The following is a 27,896-nucleotide window of genomic DNA, read 5'->3' as shown; positions in this document are numbered from 1 at the left end:
CTTGCATCTATTTTTAATAACAATTATTGTACAGGTTTTGCAGTTACACTCTTCAGGTCAATACAGTCCAGACTGTATAAATTTATAAAAGAAATTTTAAAACTCCTCATTCTTCTACATTTAAGACAAAAGCACATCAATGCTAGCGTTGTGTTCAGAGGGAAAATATATTTCTCCTGAATATCTAAGAAAATGGGACGTCCTTTTGAGAAAATCTGGTAACATAATAATCCTAGTCTCGTGGCACTAATGGAAAGAGGACCTCATCCACTTTCCCTGATTTACTGGTCCCTAGTGACCTTAAATTAGACCACTGTAGTAATTTATGTATGCTGGAACCTCTGAACGTGAAGCCCTGGGATTTCTACTTGTTTTGTATTCTGAATCAGCAAGAATAATTAAATTTGACGATGTAGGATTCGAAGTGTCGAGGGCTTTCTTTAGCGACTGAGCAAAATGATGTCTCCACTTCATTTACTGTGACTCACTTTCGCTCTGTGTGCTTTGTATATGTCATATTTATTTCAATACAAATTAAGTTCTTCTTTTCCTGTATTGTTATATATTCCTATTTCATTGATGTGAAAATCAAATTGTGTCATAAAAACCTCTCCATATTTACATATATTTGAAAATGTTATTTAAGAAAAAAACTGTTACAGTTAGAATTCAGCCTTCCATTGCCACTCGTTGCCTTTTTGTTAGAATGAGGCGAATTTGAACAATTCTGTTGTCATAAACTCCTCACAAATAAGACAATTGGTGTAATTTTGTGGCCTAAGGTGAAACTGGAAAAAAAAATAGAAAAAACAAATTACAGACCCATGAGGCCATGTCAGCAGACATTATTTCATACCTTCTGCTGCCGCTTTACCTTGTATCCCAGAGGTATCTTCTACCTCAAAAGACTTTAAATCAGAAGAAATGTTTCTTCTTAATGTTAGAGGTTTTGTGAGGTGTATCCCATAATTACACTGTAGAGTAGTAGCCACTTGTAAGCTAGGGGGGTCACATTCCTATGTCTTGAGCCTAGGCTACATGTCCCTTGTCCGGGACAGCTGTGCCTGGGGACATATGACCCGTGGTGTGCTTTCTCTCATCTGAACTGACAAGATCAGTGCCGGCTTCGTGAGACCAACTTTGTGTCGATTCTGTCAGGGAGCTTGAATTTCTGTCCCCTCCAAGGTCCTTCTAGCTGGACAAAGAATCCAGTTGAAGTGTGACAGATTGACAGGAAGGATCAAATTAGATGTCATAAGCAGAAGGAACCGCACAGACATGGAAATCTCAAAGACAGTCAGGCTAAATGAGGTAAATATATACGTCATCCTTTATATGGAGGACGGCCTGGGACTTTGAAGTGGAGAAATGCACTTCCCAGAGCCAGACGGCAAAGAGCAGTTGTTGGGTAATTAGATGTGTGCCCTGTCATCAGATGGGTCACTCAGATAAAATCTGTCTCTGGTAGTCACTAAAGTGTTAAGTGTATTTAAGTTATTGGAAAAACAATTTCTGGACTTTTCTCATCTTGCAGATTTGAAACTTAATACCTGTTAAGCAGCCGCTTCCATTGCTTTCTCTATTCCAAGACCCTGGCACTCATTCTCTTTCTCTCTCTCTCTCTCTCTTTCTCTCTTTCTTTCCTTCTTCCCTCCCTCCCTTCATTCCTTCCTTCATGCTGTTCATGACACTAGGTCAGGTACTTAAGTGAAATCATAATGTATCTGTTCCTGTGACGCATTTATTTCACTCAACGCCATTACGTTTTAACCATGTTGTATGATGTGACAAGATGTGTCTTCTTTTTCAAAGCTGAATATTATTCCAGTGCACGCATATGCTACATTTTTTTAATGCATCCTCGAATAGTTCTGTTGTTTTCATTTATTATTGGCTTTTCTGAATGATGCTGCTGTGAATCTGCTTATGCAAAAATCTCTTGCAGATCCTACTTTGAATTCTTCCGTTATATACTGTCAAGTGGGATGGCTGAGTCATATGATAATATGATTTTTTTTTTTTAAGATTTTTTTTTTTTTTTTTTTTGACAGACAGATCACAAGTAGGCAGAGAGGCAGGCAGAGAGAGAGAGGAGGAGGAGGCAGGCTCCCTGCCGAGCAGAGAGCCCGATGCGGGACTCAATCCCAGGACCCTGGGATCATGACCTGAGCCGAAGGCAGAGGCTTTAACCACTGAGCCACCCAGGCGCCCCTCTTTCTGTATCCTTGATGTTAAATCCTTATGCTCTAGAGACAAGTTTCCTTCCATTTCTCAGGTTGCCTTTAATCTTCACTGAATGTTTCCTTACAATTATTTTATCTGATTTCCATGTGTGTGAATATATTATGTTTCATTTCATTAGTCTCAAGATACCTACTGGTTATTTTTCAAGAGCGTGTTGTTCAATTTCCAAATATTTGTGGCATTTCCAATGTCCCATCTGCTATTTATTCTTAATTTCATGCCACGGTGGTCAGAAAAGATACTGGTATGAGATCAGTCTTCTTAATTTTGTTAAGACTTGTAGACAAACAGGTTGTCTGTACCAGAGAATGTTCCATGTGTGGTTGAGAAGATTGTCTATTTTGTTGTTGCTTCGTAGGAGTGTCTGTATATGGCATTAGATGTAATTGGTCTTTTATGTTATTCAGGTGCTCTCCCTGCTGGGTTTGAGTGTGGTCTTTCTGGCCAGTTAAGTTAACGTATTAACTTCTGCCACTACAATGACGCTGTCGATTTCGCTTCAGTTCCGTTTGGATGTTTCACAAACATGGGACCTCTGATGTTAGGCACACACATAAGTATAATTGTTATGGTATCTGGGTAATTTCATTTCTTTATGTATATTGTCATTTCTCTGCACTGACACTCTATGAACTTAATGTGTGTGTTTGTTTGATATTAGTATGGCTACCTGTACTTTTTTTTTTGCCTTTGCTTTCCATTTGCACAAGATGTACTTTTACATACTTTGACTTATATCTTAAGTGCATCTTTAGATTTAATGTGATTCTTGTAAATGGGAGGTCGGTGGATGTTGTGTTTAATCGTTCGGCAACCTTAGGGCTTTTTTCTTTTTTTTTTTTAAGATTTATTTAATCCAGGGAGGTGGAGGAAGGACAGGGGAGGCCAAGGGACAGGAAGGTGGGGGGAGGTCCAAAGCCACCTTCACACTGTGTGTGGAGCTGACTCTGGCCTGATCTCACAACCCTGAGATCGAGACCTGAGCTGAAACCAAGAATTGGATGCTTAACCACCTGTACCACCCAGGTGCCCTTATTTTATGCCTTTTAATGGGGGAAATTTAATGTACTTACTGAGAACATAATTTCTGAAAGGGAAGGACGATGGCTGTTGTGTTTTCAGTTTTCTGTACTTCTTGTGGCTATTTTATCCCCCTTTCCCTCTCTTATCGTGTTCCGTTATGTTTCTTTGATGTTTGTAAGGACAGCTTTCATACCATTTTCACTTCCTTTTTATGGTTTTTATAGTTTTTTTTTTTCCTTTCACCTTGGAGATTACTTAAAACCTCTCCAAGCTGTGACAAACCATTTTAACTTGATATTGTCAGTAGCATACAAAATTCTGCTACTTTTTGTGCCCCCCCCCTTACTGTCGTTATCTCACCAGTAATTCAAATCCTATCTTTCATGTTGTATACTCCATAATTTACACATATCATTTTTTTGCTTTTCTTCTTTTTCTTTTTTTTTAAGATGTTTATTTATTTATTTGACAGACAAATCACAAATAGGCAGAGAGGCAGGCAGAGAGAGAGGAGGAAGCAGGCTCCCCGCTGAGCAGAGAGCCCGATGTGGGGCTTGATCCCAGGACCCTGAGATCATGACCTGAGCCGAAGGCAGAGGCTTTAGCCCACTGAGCCACCCAGGCACCCCTCTTCTTTCTTTCTTTCTTTTTTTTTTTTTTTTAAGAGAGAGAGAAAGGGAGAGAGAGAGCCAGCATGCCTGGGCAGGGGGAGGGGCAGAGAGAGAATCTCACTCTGAACCAAAATCAAGAGTTGAGCACTTAACAGACTGAGCCACCCAGGCATCCCATTAGTTATGCTCTTATAATAAAAATCATCAAATGCCAATTCATAGTGAGAATTCTATGTCCACATCTATTCTAAATTATAACATTTATTACCATTTGGCTCTATGTGTTTCCTATCTTATCTGATGAGATATTTGAATAAATTCCAATTCACTCTGCGTTGGATTATTTTGATGAAAGAATGCGATGAGAACTGTATTTATGGGTGATCCCAGAAAGCTGGAGGAGGACATTGAGGGAAGTGAGAACTGGAAGACCAGGAAGCCATAACAGACTGTTACTGTACTTATTTATTTATGGATAAAAAAAGTGTGTTTTGTGTGTATCTGTGTCACACCACTAACATCACCACAAATATAGAGGGTTTGTAAGAGTGACTTATCTGTGCATAATTCACGGATGACCTGTGACTTAGTTATTACAGAGGCTATCCTATCTTGCATGAGAATCACCTGATGCACTTGCAAACATCTCAGATTTCTAGGCTTCCTCCCATGTTATCATTTCATTAGTTCTGGGCTGGGCTGTTAAACACCACCCCCCCCCCCCGCCCCATTTGCTGTTCTTGCAAGTACTCAAGTGGTGCCAGTGGGGCCTGTTTTGGGAACCTACTTTGAGAATGACACTCTGGGGGCATCCTAATGGTGGTCATCCTCAATGAAGATACTCACCCATAAAAAACACAGTCAGATAAATAGATGAGCATGAATTGTTTGAAGTGGACTCTGGTCTTGATTCTGCAGATGTGACGGTGGGTCATGTGTAGCCTGGGCTTCTGTCCAGGGCTGGAACTTAGACTCTCATGTCTGAGACCATGGAAGCTGTTCTGTGTGAAGTCTTCTGGATGATGGATTGAATGTTTGATGGGAGAGAACCCAAGAACAGGTCTTCTGGAAGGGCATTTGAATGCCTCTTGTTGCTGTAGGTACTCAGGTTCAAATGCTGACTCTACCAACATTTAGATGATCACTAAACCTTTTTTAACTAAACTATTTTGGTCAATTATAAAGAAAAAAAAACTATTGCTTCTTTTCTGTGAAGGGGTAAACACAGTTCTTCCCTATTATGTATATGTCCCTTGTGTCCCTCTTACTACATACACAGAGCATTTTACTTCTGACACTTCTGTCACAAATATGGGGTGGGGGTCCTTTCCCCACAACAACAAGCAGGTCTCCAGCATCAGCTGGACATTTTGCAGTTTAATTCAGTTTGGACACTATTTACCCAGAGATTTTGTCAGGTCCCACAGGTAAGAGCTCAGTCTCACAGACTGCCCCCACCCCACCCCCAAAATACTTTCACAGCCTATTCACAAGCTCACACTGTTATGCATACACATGAATGACCAGGTCTGTAGATTGGAGTTTCCAATAATCTCCTTCTTGGGTTCAGTGAATTTGCTAGAGCATCTCACAAACCTCAGGGAAACACTTATGTTTACCAGCTTATTAAAGGGTATGATAAAGGATACAGATGAAGAGACACATAGTGTGAAGTCAGGGAGGGTCCCATAATCATGAGCTTTTGTCTCCATGAAGTTAGGGTTTGTGACCTTCCCTGTGTGGATGTGTTCACCAGCCTGTAATCTGTCCCAACTCCATACTGTTGGGACTTTATGGAGCCTTCTTCATGTACACATGACCAGTCATAATTCCATTTGCAGCCCTTCTCCAAAGTAAGGGGTTGGGGAGATGAAGCTTGAGTGTTCCAAGCTGCTGGTCATGGCTTGGTCTTTCTGGTGGCCATCTCCCATCCAGGATCCCACCCAGAGCCAATTCCCTAGACTAAGAGACACTCCTAGTGCGGTTATCATTTAGGAATTAAAAAAGAGTTTTAGCAGCCCTGGGTCAGGGAGAGTTCAAAGACAAATACTAGAACGCGGATGCTCCCAGTGCTCTTATCACTTGGGAACTTACAAGGATGTTAGGAGCTTTGTGCCCAAATCAGGGACAGTCCAATTATACATGTATTCTATTATCTCACACAGTAAAAAAGGAATAATAGTAGTCCAGAAGCATAAAGTCATGAACATTAAAATCATTAGACTAAAGCATTAGAAACAGCGGGCTGTATCTTATAAACACTATAGAATGACTTTAGACTTTGGTCAACCTTGTAGGTTTCATCTTTCATGAAAAACATGGCCCATGACTCATGTTTCCCTGCTGATTTTTCTGCATGTGAATGTAAATATTGAATCCTGGAAATTAGCATTTGAGTATTTGACATTGGGAATGATCTTCCTGGTCCAGATTCTCCCTGGAAAACCGCAGGAGTTCTACCTCGTATGTCATCATTTCCTCTACTAGGCGGGAACCAGGGTAAGTCTGAGAGGTTTTTCTCAGTCATCTGACTGTAGCCAAGTGTCGGTCATTCTTCAAGAGGCCTCTCAGACACCTTGACAGCTTTTGATTTGAAACATTTTCTCTACAATATTGGGCACAGACTCACTTTCTAGTTTCACAGAGAATCCAGAGGTATGTCCATTGACCACTCTGGCCCCTTGAGTGTCTCCCAAGCCATCACCATCAGTCCCAGGAACTCCAGGTGGGCAAAGCATTAAGGAACAGTCCGACATTCAGTTGGCCCCTCCAGTGTCCAGTGCTGAGCGGGTCAGGGTCATACCACAGTTCCTATGTATGTATGAGACAAAAAGTAGAACAAATATACACGAACATTGTAGGCTTTGGATCCTGTTCTACTCTACCTTCTGAGGAACACATAGACTTACTCTATGCAGCCTTCAGATAGGCCTCAGATGTTTTCTGCTTGGGACTCATTCTGGTTTTCCTCTGTGCATGCACAAGTGGGGGCCTAACACTTTCCTCAGACAAATACCACACCGAGAACCTCTCCTGAGAAAATAGCTACCCCAAGCATTTTTGTCCTGGAAAATGCTGTTGTAATTTTTTATATCCTCCCTTTTTTCCATCATTGTAATTTTTATCTTTTTCACTAGACTATGTGGAGGGAAGCAAACAAATTGTTCTTAATCAATGCATGTTTCCAAATTGCCATCCTCGTTCATTTTTTTTTTAGAAGGGCTGTTTTTTTTTAAGATTTTATTTAAATTCAAGTTAGTTAACAGATAGTGTGTTATTAGATTCAGGGGTAGAATTTAGTGCTTTGAGAGTGGCATATAACACCCAGAGCTCATTACATCAAGTGCCCTTCACCCAGTTACCCCGTCCCCCACTCACCTCCCTTCCAGCAGCCTTTGGTTTGTTCCCTAGAGTTAAGAGTCTCTTATAGTTTGTCTCCCTCTTTGTTTTTATCTTATTTCATTTTTGCTTCCCTTCCCCTCTGTTCATCTGTTTTGTTTCTTAAATTCCACGTATGAGTGAACTCATAATATTCGTCTTTCTCTGACTGGCTGATTTCACTTAGGGTAATACCCTCATGTTCTATCCTCATCGTTTCAAATAGCCAGATTTCATTCTTTTTAATGGCTGAGTAATATTCAGTTGTGTGTGTATATATATACCGCATCTTCTTTATCTGACGTCCATAGATGGACATCTGGGCTCTCTCCACAGTTTGGCTATTGTGGACATTGCTGCTATAAACATTGGGGTGCAGGTGCCCCTTCATGTCACTATTTTCATATCCTTTGGATAAATACCCTGTAGTGTAATTGCTGGATCATAGGGTAGCTCTATTTTTAACTTTTTAAGGAAACTCCGTAGTTTTCCAAAGTTACAGCAGCTTACCTTCCCACCAACAGCGGAAGAGGGTTCCCCTTTCTCTGCATCCTCCCAAACACCTGTTGTTTCCTTACTTCTTAATTTTAGCCATTCTGACTGGTGTGAGATGGTGTCTCAGTGTAGTTTTGATTTGTACTTCTCTGATGATGAGTGATGTTAAGTACTTTTTTAATGTCTGTTAGCAATTTGTGTGGCTTCTTTGGAGAAATGTCTGCTCTTCTTTCCTTTTCTTGACTGGATTTTTTGTTTTTTTAATTATTCGGTTTGATAAGTTCTGCATACATTTTGGATGCCAGCCCTTTATCTGATATGTCATTTGCAGATATCTTTTCCCATTCTGTAGGTTCCTTATTCGTTTTGTTGATTCTTTCCTTTGCTGTGCAGAAGGTTTTTATCTTGATGAAGTCCCTATAGTTCCTTTTTTGCTTTTGTTTCTCTCATCTCCAGAGACATATCTAGTAAGTAAGAAGTTGTTGTGGCTGAAATCAAAGAGGTTGTTGCCTGTGTTCTCCTCTAGGATTTTGATGGATTCCTATCTCACATTTAGGTCTTTTATCCGTTTTGAATGTATTTGTGTATATGGTGTGAAAGAGTGGTCCAGTTTCATCCTTCTGCATGTTACTTTCCAATTCTCCCAATTGAAGAGACTGTCTTTTTTTCCACTGGATATTCTTTCCTGCTTTGTCGAAGGTTAGTTGACCATAGAGTTGAAGGTCCATTTCTGGGTTGTCTTTTCTTTTTCATTGATCTATGTGACTATTTTTGTGCTAGTTCCATACTGTCCTGATGACTACAGCTTTGTAATAGAGCTTGAAGTCTGGAACTATCATGCTTTCTGCTTTGGTTTTCTTTTTCAACATTTCTTTGGCTATTCGGGATCTTTTCTGGTTCCATACAAATTTTAGAGTTATTTATTCTAGCTCTGTGAAAAATACTCCTATCATTTTGATAGGGATTGCATTGAATATGTAAGTTGTCAGCCCCTTTATTCTCCGAGTGATGACCACTCTCTATCCAGGTCTTCCTCTGTACCCTGGATGAATCAGAAAACTTACTCATCTTGGGAGAAAAATGTAGTCTGTTTTCCTCCAAGTCAGTCATTTATATGTTCATGCCTCACAGAGTGTTATGTACACTTACAAGCTAGTGACATTGTAGGTAAAATTGAGAATAATATAGAGAATCTATTCTAGTAATAGATAATTATAGCTCTATAATATTAAAAGATTCATCTTTTGTAAAAATTATTTTGTAATTATCCACACAATTGTGTTGTATTAATGGTCCCAGGAGATAAGGTCAGAGTCCAGTCAGTAATGTAACAGTGTCTCCTGAAAGAATGTAGAGATACCCAAAATATTTCTGAATGGATACCTTTCAATATGAGATGTCATATTTGCCTAACATTTTCCTGAGTGTGGGCTTATGAAGACAGTTCCACAAAGGTGGTTAGCAAGGTTGATGGTCCTTCAAAAACCTGGCACTCCTAGTGTTCAGTGGGGAATCTCTAAGTGGCAACAAGCGTAGGCATTGAAACCTACCACACTAGGTCCTGCCTTAAAGCAAACTCCAGAGAGGAGAAGATCCTTTAACACTGCGGGGTTAAAACCCACAAAATATCTGGAATCATGACCACAACTACAGCTGCCTGTCCACTGTGTTAACGGAAGTAGAGACTTCTTACTCCAGAGAGCCCCGCCCAGGAACAGGATACATCACACCTGCATCAAAGGGTACCGATCCGCCAGGACAGGTCTGTGCCCTACGTGATGGCCCAGACTCAGCCCAAGGTTTCTGCTGCCTGGATCCCTATGGGGGCATCAGTTCAGTCTCACGGAGGACACACTCCTCAGTACCAGGAACTCTTTGGAATATTTAGGGATGTCCTGTGTAGACTGGTGTTAGACTGTCACCAGAACTTGAATCTGCTTCCATCTCAGAGAAAGAAGAACGAGTCATCCAGGGTCCTCTCCTCCCTCCAGAGAAGGAGTCTGCTTTGTGGTTCCCAGTGAGAGGGAAAGGTGCTCCAGGGTCCTCATACTGTGGTAAAGACACTGACTGAGCAAGTACAGAGATGCAAACAGATAGAACCTAATTATTTCCATGGCATTCGGTCATTAGAAAACAGATAAAGAGTCATGATGCCTACCATCCAGGAACTTTTAGGTTAGAGCAAGTGGGAACATTGTTGAATTCAGGATTGTGCAGTCAAGCTGAGGAAGATGTGGTGCACAGGGCACTTTGCTTCCGTTGGGCCAGTTCCTTCTCTGTGTGATGGTGTGAGCTCTGGTGTCACGCCTGAGGGGCCGTCCATGGACCAGAGTGTTTAGTAGCAGTAGTAGTATTTGTTGTACATTTTTGTTAAGAATGGAAGCTTTCTAATATAATTCTCCCTGAAAATTCTAAGCATTTATGTTAACTTGCTTTTCATTGTATGAGTAGACAAAGAAGAGACAAAATAGATTAAAATAACATGAACGCTGAGCGTTGAATCTATTTGGGCAGGCTTAGGAACGACAGAGCTGGAATTACCCCCAGAGGCAGGGGGATCAGAGCCTCCAGCCAGCTCTCAACCGCAGCCAAACCACATCCCCCTGCTTCTCAGGCGGTGTGCGGGTATGGCCTGGCGGCCTGGCGAAGGGAGCTCCTCCCTTCCCAGGACAGATTAGAGGGGATCAGACTCTGAGTGGCTGTTCCTTTCATCTCTCCAGGGCTGGTGCTCACAATTCCCAAAACCGGGAATCAGAAAAATGGGAGCAAAGGACTATGTATCTTAGTGCCTTTGTTTTTGTTTTTATCATTAAGTTCCGTGCTTCACAAGTGTTTCACTCAGAATCCTGTTTTCCATTCCTGCAGATTGAGTAGTGACTCAAGTAACAAAATAGAAATATATGTATACATTACGACATGGTTAAAATGACCTAGCTAGGGGCGCCTGGGTGGCTCAGTGGGTTAAGCCTCTACCTTCAGCTCAGGTCATGATCTCAGAGTCCTGGGATCAAGTCCTGCATCGGGCTCTCTGCTCGGCAGGGAGTCTGCCTCCCTTCCTCTCTCTCTGCCTGCCTCTCTGCCTACTTGTGATCTCTGTCTGTCAAATAAATAAATAAAATCTTTTAAAAAAATGTTTTTAAATGACCTAGCTAATGAACATGTCCATCACCTCAAAGTGTTACAAATTTTTTATTTTTGATGTTTTAATTTTTGTAAGAACATCTAAGATATACTCTCTTAGCAAATTTCAAATATTAAAAGACACAGAATTATCTGTAGTCACTATGCTGTAGCTCACATCTCCAGAACTTATGCATCGTGCATAAATGAAATTTTGTACCATTTGACCAACACCTCCCACTTTGCCATCAGCCACCTCTTGGCATCACATTTCTACTCTGCTTTGAGGAGTTCAGTTTCATTAGATTTCAGATATAATTGAGATAATGCAGTATTTGCCATTTTGTGTGGCTTATTCCACTTAGCGTAATATCCGCCATGCTCACCCCCACTGTCCAGATGGAAAGATGTCCTTCTTCTAAGCTGAGTTTTGTATAGATACATACAGAGATCAATATTATATATCATTTTTGATATTTATTTTAATACATATATCATAATTATATATATATATATATATAATTTTCTTTAATCACTACTCCTAGAAACCAGGGAGACTACAGGGAAATGACTCTTCCTATTTAGAATAACTAAAATTGAGAAAAAAATAGAAATTTGTAGCACCAGGAATGCCTAGGTGGCTCAATCAGTTAAGTGTCTGCCTTCATCTCAGGTTATGGTCCCAGGGTCCTGGGATCAAGTCCCACACTGGGCTCCCTGCTCAGCAGAGAGCCTACTTCTCCTTCTGCCCGCCACTCCCCCTGCTTGAGCTCTCTCTCTTTTCCTGACAAATGAGTAAAAATAAATCTTTTTAAAAATTTTACACTATTGTGAAGGAATTAAAATAATCATATATTGATGAAGAAAGTATACATGGTACAGGAAAACTGTCATTTACTTATAAAATCAAATATTTTTCTTTCCTCTTAAAAACACATACATGCAACAATGAAAACTCTCTGAACTTCTACTCTTCCTTTCTGTATTTTTTTTTAAGATTTTATTTATTTATTTGGCAGACAGAGATCACAAGTAGGCAGAGAGACAGGCAGAGAGAGAGGGAAGCAGACTCCCTGCTGAGCAGAGAGCCCAACACGGGACTCGATCCCAGGTCCCTGAGATCATGACCTGAGCTGAAGACAGACACTTAACCCACTGAGCCACCCAGGCACCCCTTCCTTTCTGTATTTTTACATTCATCCATATTTCACTCATACAGAATACAAACATTTCTTTTAATTGATAGGGGAAAAGACGAGGCAGATAGGTGGGGGCCAGTATCTACATCTTCATGTTTATTACAAGACACCTAGTGCCCAGCTTGCAGGATTATATGGGGGTGAAATCGCATCATATATGGGCAGTTGCCAACATGTCGCACCATAACCCTTGTGAACACAAAATCAGTGCTCAGTCAACACTGCAGTAATCAATGTATACACGTTGTTTTCCAAATAGAGACTTGCTCAGACATTAGTGCATTCACTAGTCTTCTTTCTGTAAACTTTAAAGTGCGGTGAAAGCATGTGGTCCTTCAGGGTGGTGATGGTGGTCTTTGCTGGGACCAACAATAAACTTACAACAGTGAAAAATAAATAATAAACTCTTTCCCGGGAACTCACCAGGAGTTTTTTGTGTTGACATAAGATGGTGGATGTGGGGGGCTCAGGTGTGCTGTCCCTGCATTCTCCAGTGTAGCCACTAAACATGGGTCCCCAGGAGCAGCATCAGCACTAACGGGGAACTTGTGAAAGTTGCCAATTCCCGGACCCCATTCCAAACCTGCAGAATCACCATTTCTTCTATGGAAACTGGAACACCAGGTGATTTCTCTGCACATTAAACGTGAAAGCACATCATTGCTTATCAGCCTGGGTTTACAGTAAAGATCCCACGGTGCGTTTTAAGAACCACCATCACCTGTGCGCTCTGCCAGAGTCTGTCTATGGGTCAGGGGAGAGCATCAGTGCCGCATTAACTACGTGCTCCAGGTGATTCTCAGGGAGACCGGGGGAAGCACAAGGATTTGAAGGTATATCTGTGAGAGCTGAGTCTGGCTTTCTGGTGAAGACAAGGTAACAGTCTGTTCCATCTGCAGTTGGAAGGGGCAGGTCAGGGCAGCCCAGGCTCCCCGTGCTGTGGCAGGATTTGTGGTTCTCTGTGGGAGGCGAGGACATCTGAAACCGGGAAGGAGAAACACACTTGTAAGTGTCCCCTTAGCAGCTCCTTTTTTCTGAATCCTTCCTCTGACAAAGGAGAGGTGGCCTTTTGTGCATCTCGAGATCCTTGTGCCTCTGAGCTGATGATAGCGGGTGAAGAGGTTGCGTTGAGGCCTTTAAAGCCAAACAGGTGTGATTTCTCTACCTAATGTCATTTAAGAAACAAAGCTAGAACAGAACGGAGAGGCAGAAACGGCTGCTTCTTGGTTAGATCTTGACTTAACCTAAGGGCTTTGTCTTCATTTCTTCCTGAAAGGCCAGGGGTCAGAACTTGCAAACATTCACTTCTCTAGTTCTGGTGGTCCTGCCAAGCTGACAGGTTTCAAACGACTATTTATCCTTTTAAGGATAGTCAAAGTTAACCCTTCAGGATAGTCCTCTCTTACATCCCTGGGGCTGTCCCTCCATTCTCTCCAACTGGGTTTTCTAGGCAGCGTGAATTCCTACCATGCAGTCATGGCCTGCAACTACTGAAAATATTCCCCCTGTGAGGGATCAATACGGAGATGTGTTGATACCCAAGATTCTCTCTAGAGGTGGGTTGGGTTTGGGGATCCCAGTAAAGGAGGAGAATATACAATATTGAGGTTCTATCTGGATGAGACCTGAGTCTTTGGAAACTAGATGAACATGAACCAATAAACCAGACAGTTATCAGGCCAAGAATAAGTCAATGTTCTGAAAAGGAGAGTCTTGCTGTCTAGATTGCTTCAACGAAAGTCTTACTATTTTAAATATTTTAAAGATTACAGGACGTGGGAACAATCTGTGGCTTGAAATTTTCAGAAAAATGCTATATTTTCATGAATGGAATAATATAAAGATTTGCTTTATTTTGGTAAAATAAAGTAAAATACCACAGTGATGAGTCCTTTGTGCTTCGGGCCACTGAAATCACTTTATCTCATTAGAGCTGATGTTAATTCTGTTCACTTGGTTCAGGGTCTCTGCCAGATTCCCTTAGAAAATGAAGGGAATTGTCTACTGGAGATCCTAGTCTTTGCAAGTAAAGGTTCTAAATTATTCCTTGGTCTCATAACTTTCCATTTTATCCTGCATAGCATTACAGACATTCTCTCCTTTATTTTCTATTTTCAGGAAGAGGAAAGTAGCATAGTATAATTGCTTTATGTCCATGTGTTTTAAAATTCTATATTGTAACTCATCGGAAATGACAAATGACCTCATTTCAAGGAAACAGTCGGGCTTTGTGGGTATAAGTATTCATGATGTTTTGTCTTGGCTTTAACTTTCCCATCTGCCGAGGTTATCCATAACCTTCACTCTATATTAATGATAATTCTAGAAACTAAGTGGCATAGAATCTTAAAATCAGACATCGATCCCTTCTTTTTGATTCAGCAGTATTTGGAAGTGGTATTAAGAAGCTGAACATTGAAAATGCTTTCTAAGTGTTCTAAAGTGGCCATCAGTAAGAGCATTTGGAGAAATAACTTTTTTTTTTCCTTATCAAGATTTTATTTATTTATTTATTTATTTGACAGAGAGATCACAAGTAGGCAGAGAGACAGGCAGAGAGAGGAGGAAGCAGGCTCCCTGCTGAGCAGAGAGCCTGATGCGGGACTCGATCCCAGGACCCTGAGATCATGACCTGAGCCCAAGGCAGAGTCTTAACCCACTGAGCCACCCAGGCACCTCAAGATTTTATTTATTTGACAGAGAGAGAGAGAAACATTGAGAGAGGGAACAGAATTAGAGAGAGTAGGAGAGGAAGAAGCAGGCCTCCCGCCGAGCAGGGAGCCCAGTGCAGGGCTTGATCCTTGGACCCTGGGACCATGATCTGAGCCAAAGGCAGACACTTAACTGACTGAGCCACCCAGGCACCCCTAATTTTCTATATCCTTTTGTAATGTGCTCTCTTTACCAATTATAGTGCTGGATTTCAAATTGAAAATTCTTCTGCAAGAGTCATGTTTCCTTTTCTTATAAGTAGGTCTTGCTATCTCTAGATTGTATTTGGTCTTTTTCTTTAGAAAAGGAAAGAACCCTGGCATATGATGAGAAAGGAGACAGTAGTCACACAGCAAGGTATGTGGGAATGAATGAAGCAGATGACACGGATGAGGGTCAAAGGAGAAAACTTAGCCTTAAAATGTGATCTGGGGGGTACTGCGTGGCTCATTTGGTTGGGTGTCTGACTTTTGATTTTGGCTCAGGTCATGATCTCAGGGTCCTAGGATCCAGCCCCACAATGGACTCTGCCCTCAATCCTGAGGATTCTACTTTTCCCCCTGCCTCTCCTCCCAATCGTACATTCTCTTTCTCTCAAACAAATACATAAATAAATCTTTTAAAAAAATAAAATGTGTTTTGGGATGCTCTTCTTGAATGGAATGATCCTGGTAGACAAGGTTTATTTCTCCGGTGGTCACATGGGGACATTTCCTGTCTAACTCTTCACATCTTCCTACATCCTCTAACGACTTACCTTCTGTTCTAGTGTCTTCCATGGCGTTCACAGTGAAATCCAAAACCCTCCCCATGCCAGTGAGGGTATATGTGATCTGATTGCTCTTCCATTGATTGTGGAGGCTTGTGAAAATCTGTACACGTAGGGAGTTTCCAAGAATTACCCAATGTCTTTTACTTCTCTCTCTTTTTTTTTTTTTTTTTTTTTTTGGATCCACTTGTCTCCTGCAGATACACACCACAAATTCTGGTACAACATCAGGAATGTGGGGTATACTGACCCTCCCCTATCCAAACTTACATAGAACAGCTCTCCCCATGGAGGCTTCCCCATTGATGAGAGCTTGTGTGCTCTGTCCTCAGAAATGTAACTGGGAGCCTCAGTGTTTACCTTGGCCTCACAGGGGTATGAGTTGAGCCATGTCATTAAGACCTAATAGATGCTAGGCCTTATCAAGGAGTAAGTGACAAAAGCTTTGGGGTTGGGATCCTGGAGATGACAGTTCTAAAATCCACACAGGGGATCCTTACAGGATGCCAAACCTGAGAATGAATTTTGCAAATACTGCTTTTCAAAATTTCATGTATATATAGGGTTGCCTGGCTGGCTCAGTTTGCAGTGCATGTGACTCTTGATTGTAGGGTCATGAGTTCAAGTGCCTTGTTGGGTACTGAGATTGCTTAGATAAATAAACTTAGGAAAATGTCATGTGTATACAAACTATTCGAGGCTCCCATTAAAAACAGATTCTCTGGCCTCATACTCAGATATCACTACTCCCTAGGTCTGCATGAAGCCCATTAATTTGTGTTTTTAACAACACTGAGGTTGCTGTCCCCAGACATCATTTTCAGTAGCACTGAAAAAGCAGAAGATCAAACCTGAATCCATTCTACCCAATCATCCTATATCAACACAAATACTGCCATTCCCAGGGAAGACTGACATATCCTGGAAACACGACACTCTCTGCTCATCCCCTGCAAGCTGGGAAGGGACTAGATAAGGTGCTGGTGTCTGAGCAAGGCTGTTTGGGATAAATAGTATGTGCTCATGCATCAAAGAAATGTTTATTGGGCAGATACTACATGCTCCAGGTATAGGATGTTTGGGTGTGTGACTACAGGATGCACTGGGCCCAGGACACTGTACTGGGAATCTTACAGGCATTATGCATGTTAATCTTTCAAAATCCCTGGGAATTGGGTCCTGTATGTTTATTTCTCCCATGAGGATGTGGATGCTGCGTGTGCCTCCCTGGGACTCTAGAGACTTTTTCTTTTTCATGATCATTAATCTGAAAAGTAGTGTTGTCCATGATAGCACAAATATAGGGAGCAGACTGGGAGAGAGGAAAGGTGGACCAGAGCCTCTGTGTGAAATTTGATTCACCATTTGCATTTATGTATTTGGTTCATTTTAATGTGTGGACTATGAGTGGACATCACAGGAATGGAAGGTGGGATGCCATGTGTTAACTTGGAAGCAGCGTTTCAACCAGACATGTGAAACTGACTCCCGAAATTTTTAGTCCTTTACTCTGCTTTATCTGAGTCTGTGCCTCAGGAAAGTGTGAATGCCAGTTGGGGCCACCCAGGTGGACCTGCCAGGAGCTGTACTTGGAGCTGTTGAGAAGGGAGGCACAGGGACCGACAGTGGAGCCGTGGAGGGCAGTATCGTGGCCTGAGGTCATTTTTGACAGAAACTGAACCGACAGTTCTGTGTTAGGCTCTGCAAAACCCCGTTTAGGTGAAAGTACTATTGCTGATGCGAATTCTGGGGCAGCTGAGGTTTGTGCTCATAGTGTTAGCCCGGAAGAATGAATCCGGAATCTAGGGTGTCAGCGGGTCTGCTGGAGAAGTGGCATTGGGGGAGCTTCGTGAGTTCACATCGCACTGGATGATCCCTGATGTCCAGTTCCTTATCCCCGCTGCTCTGGGTCCCTCTGCACTGCGGATCTCGGGGGGGGGGGGGGGGGGGGGGGGGCCCTCACCGCGTTCTCCGTGTGCGCATGTGCGAAGTTTGGGCCACAGGGAAGGGAGAGGGCGTCGAACATTCTCCGTGTAATGATAACAGTCAGAAGGAGGACTGGTGTGCCTATAGACTTTGGTCCTAGCTTGCCTGAGGTGTGAACTGAGGTGTGTGGGCTTGGTTGAGTTGGGATTCGCGGTGGTGCTTGAAGACCCCAGCTGGTGTGGGAAGGACTGGACAACTGTGGGTTTCCACCCAGAGAGAGGCTGCCTGCGCCACTAATCCTCTGTGCGCATGCGCAGCACTTGTTTGGCAACTCTGCGCAGGCGCTGAGGGAAGCCGTTACCGAGGGTGAAGTCTGGGGAAGTGAGGGCAGAATCCCATTGGTGTGTTGCGCGCATGTGCTAAAGGGGGCAGAGTGGGGTGGGCAAACCTGTCGCACTGAGTGATCTGCCCACTTGCAACGAGGGCAAGGGGCTTAGGCCGCTTGGGAAACTGGTCAAAATCAAAGGTGGTACTGTGATCTGAAAAGATGAAGTAATGTACATTGAAATTTTCAAGTGTTTAATTGACAGTGTAATTTGTCTACTCAATTTGTTAGGCACTGGGAACCGGGGTGGCTGAGTTGGTTAAGTCTCCCACTAGGTTTTGGCTCAGGACATGATCTCGGGGTGGTGAGATCAAGAGTGGCCTTGGGCTTCTGGCAGAGCTCTGCAGGTCGTCTGCTCGAGATTCCCTCTCACTGCCCTCTTCCCCTCCCCCTCTTAATTAATTAATGGAATGAAGAAAATGTAAATAAAAATATGAATATACAAAGAATAAATAAAAACGTAAAACTCTATCTGTCTTTAACAAAAAGATTAGTTAGGGATGGCCCACCTGTAGGAGCTACCAGTGAGGTTTTTATTGAGAGGATATGAAAGCAAAGCAAGGACAGTGTTTGTTTGGGTATGCCTTACTAGTTGCCTTATTTTTGGAAAGCCTAGTTTACTGTAATTCTTTGTTCTTAAGTTCATTTTTTTTTAAGATAAAAATTTTTTAAAATAAAATTTTTTATTTATTTCTTAGAGATCACAAGTAGGCAGAGAGGCAGGCAGAGAGAGAGGGGGAAGCAGGCTCCCCATTGAGCAACTCCCGATGCGGGGCTGGATCTCAGGATCCAGGGATCATGACCTGAGCAGAAGGCAGAGGCTTTAACCCACTGAGCCAGCCAGGAGCCCCTCTTTTTTTTTTTTTTTTTTCCATTTCTATGCAGTGACTGTGAATTAAGTTGTGATTTGCTTAGAGAGGCTACAGAGTCATTAGAGCCACCTGAGTCAATGGCTTCCCTGTTTAATTTCTTTAACAGTGGAAACACAGTTGATAGGATATTACTGATTTTTCTGCCTTTTTTGTTTTATCCATTTGCAAGGGTAGTTCAGCAATTGTACACTCATTGTAAAAAGGCAATCATGATGGTGCAACAGTCTCAATCCAGGAACCCCCCAGTTAAGGCACACGTGTATAAATCAAAGATCCACATTTCATGACGTGTGTGATAGGATAGTGGTCCATTTAAGTATCTAAATGTATAAAAAAGGAGGTGTTTCAGCAAGAATGTAGTACTGATGATTACCACCAGATACCGTGTTTTAGGACTGCAGTAAATCTATTTCAACTGGTGGGAAAACACCACCTTTACTTATACAGCATTGGTTGAGGAAAGCAATTTGATTGACAGTGAGTTTGATCTGACAGTATTTCTGTAAACATTAAAGCTAATGCAAAATATTTTAGTTTGCATGTGTGTTACACAATTTCAAATGGAACTTCATGTACCCTCTGAAATTGCACGAGGATACACCTCACACTGAGGAGCAGTACATCTGAACATCCAAGTCTGACTGACTGGGGGCAAAGAATGTGGACTTTTACTTTAATTTGTTTAAAATAAAAATGAATAAATAATTTTTATTTATATTTAATGTTTTGCCTTTGTGTAGATGTTTTCCAACTTTACTGTAACCAATTTCCTCATATTTAGGAGCTGAAAAAGAATGCTATTTATATGTCTGACTTTCGGTGGGTTTGCTGAGTTTCTGTTTAGGGTCTTATACCATCAAAATCAAGGTTTCATGAGGCATGGGATTTTCTCTGCAGCCTCTAGTGGGGAATCTACTCCCAGGACCCTTTAGGTTCTTGACAGAATCCATCTTTAAAGACGAATTGGGTTTTCACATGGGGCACAATTCTGTATTCAGATCCGTGGGTGAGTGCTTTGGAGTTTCTGGGTAAGTCCAGGTTGTCTTATTGAAACTAAAACAGGTTTAGGTAAACTGTGGGGATCTTCTCTAAAGTGTGCAGAAGGGGAATGCCTAGAGTGCCATGGGAAGTGCTTGTTCACAAGGGCATGGGGGAGTTCGTCTCAACTGTCAACAGTCCCCCTATATAATCTATAATATATCCATGTTGATGTCCCAGGGGTTCAAAGGGGGAGAAACCAATGCAACATACTGTTGGAAATATAACCACATGTTTTTTAAAGTCCGAGGCCACTGAGAAAATGGACTACTAGTTATATTACATCACCGTTATCAAATGGGTGGTAGATACTATCTGTTGTCTACATTCTTTTTTTTTTCTTTAAGATTTTATTTATTTATTTGACAGAGTGAGATATCACAAGTAGGCAGAGAGGCAGGCGGGGGTGGGGTGGGGGGGGAGAAGCAGGTTCCCTGCTGAGCAGAGAGCTCAATGCGGGGCTCTATCTCAGGACCCTGAGATCATGACCCAAGTCAAAGGCAGAGGCTTAACCCACTGAGCCACCCAAGTGTCCCTGTTGTCTACATTTTTAATTAAGGTGAGGTAGGTTAATATTGATGGCAGGATAATACATCATTCACTACCTATCAGTATTAACACATTAAAAGCCAATATGTTCTATGGGGTGCCTGGGTGGTCCAGTCGTTAAGCGTCTGCCTTCAGCTCAGGTCGTGATCCCAGGGTGCTGGGATGAAGATCCACATGATTCTCCTTGCTTGGCGGGAAACCTGCTTCTTCCCGTCCTACTCCGCCTGCTTGTGTTCCCTCCCTCTCTTGCTGTCTCTAGGTCTCTCTCTGTCTCTCTCTCTCTCTGTCAAATAAATAAAATCTCTTAAAAAAAAAAAAAAGATGTTCTATCATTAAAATGTATTAAGATCATTATAGACTGTGTTATGCATTTCAAATCTACTGTATAATTCTTGTTGAAAATACAGATTATAAGCATTCAAGAAGCATTCTTTTTCTGATATAATGTCCTAAGAGTCATAATTTCAATAATTTTCAGACCAGAAGTAATTATTAAGAAATGTTGATGCACAATCACATGTCCTGCTAGCAAAGCGTTAGCTATCCTCTACGGATATCTGGGAAGTCTTCTTCATTTTAGTCATATCAACTAATATTTTGTATATCTGCCTATTGCTATTGTGAAAATACATGAGTATTTTTTTAAAAAAGATTTTATTTATTTATTTGAGAGGGAGAGAACCTGAGAAAAAGAGCACAGGAAGGGGAAGGTCAGAGGGAGAAACAGATTCTCTGCTGAGCTGGGAGCCCGATGCAGGGACTTGATCCCGAGACTCCAGGATTATGACCTAAGGCAGTCGCTTAACCAGCTGAGCCACCCAGGCGCCCATATATCAGTATTTTAATGGATTGCCACCACTTTTTCTTTGTTTTTGACCTAAGATTTATTTTAATTCCAGTTAACATAAAATGTTAGTTTCAGCTGTGCAATACAGCAGTTAAACAATTCCATACATTACTCAGTGGTTATCACAAATGCAGTCCTTAATCATGTGTTTAACCCTTCACCCCACCCCCCTTCCCTCTGGTAACTATCATTTTTTTTTTTCTATCCTTAAGAGTCTGTTTTGTGACTTGTCTCTCTTTACATTGTTCTCTCTCTGTTCTATTGCTCTTCTGATTTTTCATTATACTAATATTCTAATGTGTTTTCTCTTTTGCTATTTTCTGCTGTTGTTGAAATATGTGTAAGCAGTTCCTGACTCCTTTGCCCAGCCAACAGATCATACCGACTACTCAAAGCTAATTCACCGCAATGTCCCCTCTGGGCTCTATAATAATGGCTTCTCTAATAGTTACATGTGGGGACAGATAGGGACCAATTTCAATGCATGGGTAGGGACATCTCTACAACCCGTGTCACCTTGAAAAAGTTATAGAATATGAGCCCTTCACCCTTCAACAACCTTAAATATTTAAGGACAGAAACTTGGTTGGGTATGAAATGCCGAGGCACAGAAACAGAAAAATGTTCACCTTTAACCCAGAAGGTTGACCTATAGCCTGCATAGTTTTGATAAGAATCAAGTGTAGCTGATTGCTACATTCTTAAAGGGTCTCCTGACTGCCTGTCCATCTCACCCATAATTAATATTGAACTGAATGATAAACACCAGAGAAATTTTGCTAAAGTAGTTATATGAGTAGAAATTCGAAGAAACATTTATGATCTAATACTTCCTGCATGACCCTTCCCCCTGACCACTAAGCATATAACCACCAGCTCTTTGCAACCAAAGTACAGCTCTTTCTGCCCAGGGGTCCTGTCCCCCTGCAACTTGAATAAACTTAACTAAGTTTCATCGTAATCGTCTCGAGAATTCTTTCCCACCGGATGTACTGAATGATAACACAATTTTGTTACCAAAAAAAAGAAGATTGGCTGTGAGTTGTTCCAAAAGCTAACACTCAAGACACAGTTTTGACTGGGAAGGAATGTGAGCTTTATTCAGGAGGACAGCCACTTGGGAAGAAGGTGGAGTCTTGTCCAAAAACCAGCTCCACAGTTTCAGCCTGGTCCAAAGAGTTGAAAAGGAACTTGAGGCCAGTAATCAGTAAAGAGGAGTGCGGTAATCTGTAACACTTTGTGCTTGCCTCTTCGTAGCCACAGACATTACTGAGGTGCTGGAGATTGTGTATTGGTGCCCCAGGAGAGAGGTTGTGCAAGAGGGTTCCGATCCAAGTCTTTCTAGGAAACAAGGCACCAGTGATCTCTAGATACACAAAGAGGTTTGGTTTATCAATCAGTGGGGCTAAAGGTGCGTGCTAAAATTTAAAGACTGCTAAGCTGGGCAAAGGGGCGCTGGCTTGGCTTCTGTAATTTAAAAAAAGGTCCTCTAGGTTTATCGTGTTGCTACAAATGGAAGGATTTCCTTCTTTTGTGAGGTTGATTGTATACCCAGAATAAATTAGATGGTGGAACTCTATCAGTAATATAGCTAGTATCAGACTTTAACTTTTTATATTATAAAGAGTTGCCTGCCTGGTGTGGCAAACTGTTGTTTGATAAACATTTGCTCTTTCTTTTTTCCTGTGACTATGCTTACCCCTTCTGAAATTCTAAATCCCTCCCCTTCTTAAGTCACAGCGGCATGAGGCGTCAGTTCCCTGTCTTTGAGCCTCGTATCGTTGAGGTTCCCCTAATTAAGAAATTATTATTTTTCTCTTGTGAATCTGCCTTACATCAGTTTAATTATTAGACTGGCCAAAGACTTGAGAACAGATGAAGAAGGATGGATTCCTCTCCCAACATTCATTCTGTTGTTGAAAACTGACATTCATGCCTCAGACCCAAAATATAATGTGAAGACAGAGTTGGGGATAAAAAGGAAGAACAGCTTTTTTGCTTTGCTCAGCAGACAAGGCTGCAATAGGTCAGGGTCTTCAAAACTGCAGGCCCACCCAGGGGAAGGGGCGGGGGGGTTTTGTAGGGCAATACAGGATCTCGCGCGGGTTTCGACAGGAATTGTGTTTGTGCTTCCAGCCTTATTCACTAGGTTTTCAGAGTGGTCCTGGATTCCTGGGGGGGGGGGGGGGGGAAGAAGACGAAGAAAGGGGGAGGGGAGGCTTGCTGAAATGAAAAAGGATACTTAGTTTGATATCAAGCCTTGCTGACATTTTAATGCAGCTATTTTGGTTTTTGTTCAACACGATGCTTTTAAGTGGTTTCCCTTTGAGTCACCAGAATAACTGTATTAAGACCACTTCATATTTTACAGGGAGGAATCTCTCAATATTTTCTAGAAGGGCTAAAATCAAGGAAAAGGGTAACACCACATTTCTGTGAAAATACTGAGAAATGCGAATTCTTTTCTATTGCTGATGGGAGTATAAAAACGACCTTCACTTTGGGAAACTGTTTGGCAGATACTTAGGAAAATAAATATTTGCCTATTTAAGAAGGGCCTTGTACCATCCCAAAATTTGTGGTTTTGCCATAAGGATTATTTTATACTGGTTTTTTTGTTTGTTTGTTTTTGTTCTTTTTGTTTTTTGAGAGAGAATGTGTGACTGAGCTGGGGGGTGAGGGGGGAGGAGAGAAGAGGGAGAGAATCTTAAGCAGGCTCCTTGCTCCGCAGAGCCCGACCTCATGACCCTGAGATCACGACCTGAGCCGAAATCAAGTCTGACTCTCATCCAGCTGAGCCACCCAGGCGCCACTAGGCTGTTATTTTAAAGAAACAGCAGACAAAGGAAAAGCTCTGAAACCCAGTATGTTTACTTTTGTAAGAGATATTTGCATTTATAAGGGAAAGCTCCATTTGTAAGGGTGTCTCCCTGTGCTGAGCAGAAAGACGGAGAATGTATAAATCTCCGGAAACTGGTCAGTGGAAAAGGCATGGATTTAAATCTGGATAACAATTCTAGCCTTGGTTGCTGTCCTTTGCCTGGTCACCTCCCCCAAATGCTTCCCAATAGGATCACGTGTGGAGTTTCAAAACCGATCATTGCCGGTGCCCTCCTCCTCAGATTCTGCCTATTGGTGTGGGTGGAAAAGACAGTGTTGTTTTAATTAAGGACTGCAGGTGATCCACAGTGAGGCCAGGATTAAGCACGAGGGCTCCCCATTAATTTATGAGACTTGAGAAGAGTTTCTGGCTCACAGAGAGGTAACGGGGTCTCTGTTACAGGAGTCTCTGGGAGGCTCAGGTCCGTGCAGCACGCGGTTCCTATGCTGAAGCTGAATTTGTGGGCATTGGTGGGAGGGGAGGCCCCCTGAAAGCAGAGAAGGAAAAGTCAGGGATTGGTCTTCAAGTAGGAGCTCATAGTTTCTGAAAGGCTCCTGACACAAAGGACTGGGAATTTGGGCCTTTTCTGCATTTCAAAGTCCTGCTGTCAGGCCGAGCAGTTTAGAGGTGCAGACGCTCTGTTGGTGGCTTTAAAGGCATTTTCTCCTGATGCAGCTGTGATTTCTCTACGAATCTCTTCTGACAAAGAAATCTAGAGGACGACATGAAAGAAGAAGAAATGGCCCGTTCTCAGGTAAGCCTTGCGTCCCAAGTCAGATGGCGCGACACTCTTTATCCCAAAATCCTGTTGATTTAGAAATTGCGAATATTGGTTCCTCTCGTCAGGTTGTTTCTGCTTTATGTGTTCCCCTAATTTTAAAAACATTTTCAAAAATGACTCAAGGTTAAGTCTTTAGACCACTCCCCCCCTCTATTCCAGAGTCTTCTCTCCCTTGTCTCCAACCTGTCTTTCAATAGTCTATCAACAATTGTCCCTTTGAATTAAAGTTCTGCAAATGCCATCAATAGTCCCTTGGTGACAGACCTGCAGAGGACAGCACCAAGTCCCAGATTCCTGCTGCTGATCGGCTCCGGCCTTGGATATCTGTCAAGGAAAACATTTCTTGTTAGGTTCCATCTGGATTCTTTCTGAGCCCTGTGTAGACCAGGAGTAAGGAATTGCATGAACAAACACAATGGATTTGAGACCCAGAATAACTCAAAAAGTTTTAGAAAAAAAGGGGAGGATTGCTCTCTAGAATGTGAAAAAGATACTCTATTTAAAGTTGCTAGATATTACAGGACATGGAAACTATGTGTGACTGAACTTCGTATAAATGCACTGTATTCTCATAATACAGTTTATATTCTGATTTACCGTTTGGGGACAAAAGAACACACCATTAATAATAGATCCTTGAGGATGCCTAAGTCACTGATCTGTTACCTTCTTTTACTTGGGTTGGTGCTCTCTGACAGATTTCTCCCCTATGAAGTTTGAATTTTCTCCATTATCATTCTTAAGGATCTTAGTCGGATTTGCTGAGGGATATACAGAAACCTTCACAGTTAAAGTGGAAACTTCTTCCTTCTGAGTTTCTCTTACTTCTAGTTTCTGTTGAGAACCGAGGTAGAAGAAATGTAGGTAAACTGAAATTCATCTTGAAGACCATTGATAAATACTTGAGACAGGCAAGAGTATGACATTGCATCAGGAATTCCCAACTGCCTTAATGTTAATGCTCTGCTAGAGGCTAAAAGCTACCAGCTTGACAATAGCCAGACCTCCAGGATCCTGTAAGTCCTCTTTAACATATGAAAATCCCTGCAGAAACTTCCTTTATTTCTACCCCCAATATAAAACTATATTACTAATGGCTTCTCACAAGGACGGTGTAGGTCTTTCTGCCCAGGGGTCCTGCCCCTGTACTTTAATAAAAACAGTTTCTTGCACCAAAAATGTCTCAAGAATACTTTTTTTTTTACCTTTAGCTCGCAGGCCCCTTCAGGTCCGTTTCCACTGGACAACAAAGGCTTTCACCTTTGTGTAGCAGAGATAATGATTTCTGGGACGGGAGGTTCTAAGTCAGACCTCCATCTTGTACGTTTTATTACTCCACACATAGTTCGCAGAGTGACCCTCTATTTACTTCTTTGTATTTTCAAGCAAAACAAAACAAGAATCACTTAATTAACATGTCTGAGTGTCTTAAAATCCTGAAGTATAATAGAGTCACAGGTAGAAACTACAGCAGATGGGCTTATGACACAAAGGAAACTTGATTTGCAGCCAATAAGGAGATCAAGGGAATAACTTAAGAGACTCCCAGAGCCGGGGGGCCGTTTTCCTTTTACTTGGGGTTCAGATGGAAACTCAGCAAGAGGGGCTTTATCATCTTACATAGAGTTGGGCATATGGTCACACGTGCTTGTGATGACAACACTTGTATACATACTTTGTATGTTATGAAAACGATGTCTGTGCTTCTCCTTCAGTGGAGATTTCATACTCTAATGAGGTGAAGTAACTGTTGGCCACTCCATGGGTTACTCCTTGCTCCATCTACACAGGTATGAGTCAGGGGTTAAACTCAAACTAGGCAGGCCTAAGTGCTTTCTCAGGGCAGTCAAAACTTTTTGTTGGATAGTTTCTGTTTCCAACACAGGAGACTCTGCCCATGGGGTCTTTCGACTGAAGTAAAAGATAAGGTGGGAAGAGAAGGTTAAGTAAAATGTAGGATAAAATTGGTGGGTACAAGCAGGTGGGCCCTGAAAGTCAGGTGTTGGGGTCCAGCTGGTGACATTAACTCCCTCTTTCAACTTAGGGACCATTGTGAACTCTGTCAATGGCCCCTTGGTGACTGTGGTATTTCTTACAGGGACTGCTGACATTCAGGGATGTGGCCATAGAATTCTCTCAGGAGGAGTGGGGACGCCTGACCCACACTCAGCGGGAACTATACAGGGATGTGATGTTGGAGAACTACGGACACCTCCTCTTCCTGGGTGAGAAGATTTCCCAAACCAAGGGTTTTTTTTCCCTCCTTTGAAGATTGTCTATTAGAGGATTCCTCTTTGAATGATTGGAATTCAGATCCAGGCAGAAAGGAAAATAAGTGGGGGTTTGTAGATGGAGAGAAAAATCTTCATGATGATTCCTTTTCATCCTTAGCGTCCCCTTCCTTAAGGGAACATCATCACTTCTGTAGATTAGTGTTAATACTGAATATTGAAAGCATAAAATAGTACTGCCCACATCATCAACTCCAATTTTTATTCCTTATAATTGTATTTTGTACTTGGAAGTGGAGGTCATGATGTGACTATTTGGAACTACCACGTGTTCTAAAGGGGCTGTTGGTCAACAGTGTTTGAGAAATCCTTTTCTAGAATTCTTGAATGTTCTCTCTTCCCCACTGAGCACAATAGTGGAATGAAAGTTAGAATCTCCAGTAATACTCCTAGTCATTTTTTCTAATAAACAGGTCTCATTGTGTGGAAGCCAGACCTGGTCATCTTTTTGGAGCAAGAGAAGCAGCTCTGGGATGTGAAGAGAAAGGAGTCAGTAGCCTTCCATCCAGGTATGTGGGAATGAATGAGGGAGATGACAGAGTGGAGGTTCAGGTCTGAAGGAGGAAGGTAGACCTTATGCTATGGTTCTAATAGTTTTCCTGAACGGAAATTAGTTTGAGAATCCTAGTGTTATTTCTCTCCCTCTCACAGAGGAACATCTGTTCTCCACCATTATCAAGCTCTTACATTCTCTAAGGATTCTCCTTTAGCTCCAGTGATGGTCCATCATGTCCACAGGGAGGGCCAGGAGACTCCCCTTAGAGTGGGAGGGCTT

The 27,896-nt window shown here is 42.0% G+C and overlaps 1 protein-coding gene across 1 annotated transcript in view; it reads left to right on the top strand.

Annotated features, from left to right (window-relative positions):
* Positions 1-27,644, top strand: part of LOC116856153 (putative protein ZNF720) — a 57,548-nt gene extending 29,904 nt beyond the window's left edge. Inside the window, exons 2-4 of the mRNA XM_032839428.1 lie at positions 24,725-24,803; positions 26,929-27,055; positions 27,535-27,644. Of these exons, the coding sequence (XP_032695319.1) occupies positions 24,774-24,803; positions 26,929-27,055; positions 27,535-27,644 (267 nt within the window). The 5' untranslated portion in view covers positions 24,725-24,773. The remainder of the gene's footprint in view (positions 1-24,724; positions 24,804-26,928; positions 27,056-27,534) is intronic.
* Positions 27,645-27,896: the final 252 nt, after the last annotated feature.

The sequence above is a fragment of the Lontra canadensis genome, unplaced genomic scaffold (assembly GCF_010015895.1).
Source record: "Lontra canadensis isolate GAN:19392208 unplaced genomic scaffold, GSC_riverotter_1.0 scaffold107, whole genome shotgun sequence".
NCBI lineage: Eukaryota > Metazoa > Chordata > Mammalia > Carnivora > Mustelidae > Lontra > Lontra canadensis.
The sequence above is the reverse complement of the archived record's forward strand: the minus strand, read 5'-3'. Positions and strand labels throughout refer to the sequence as shown.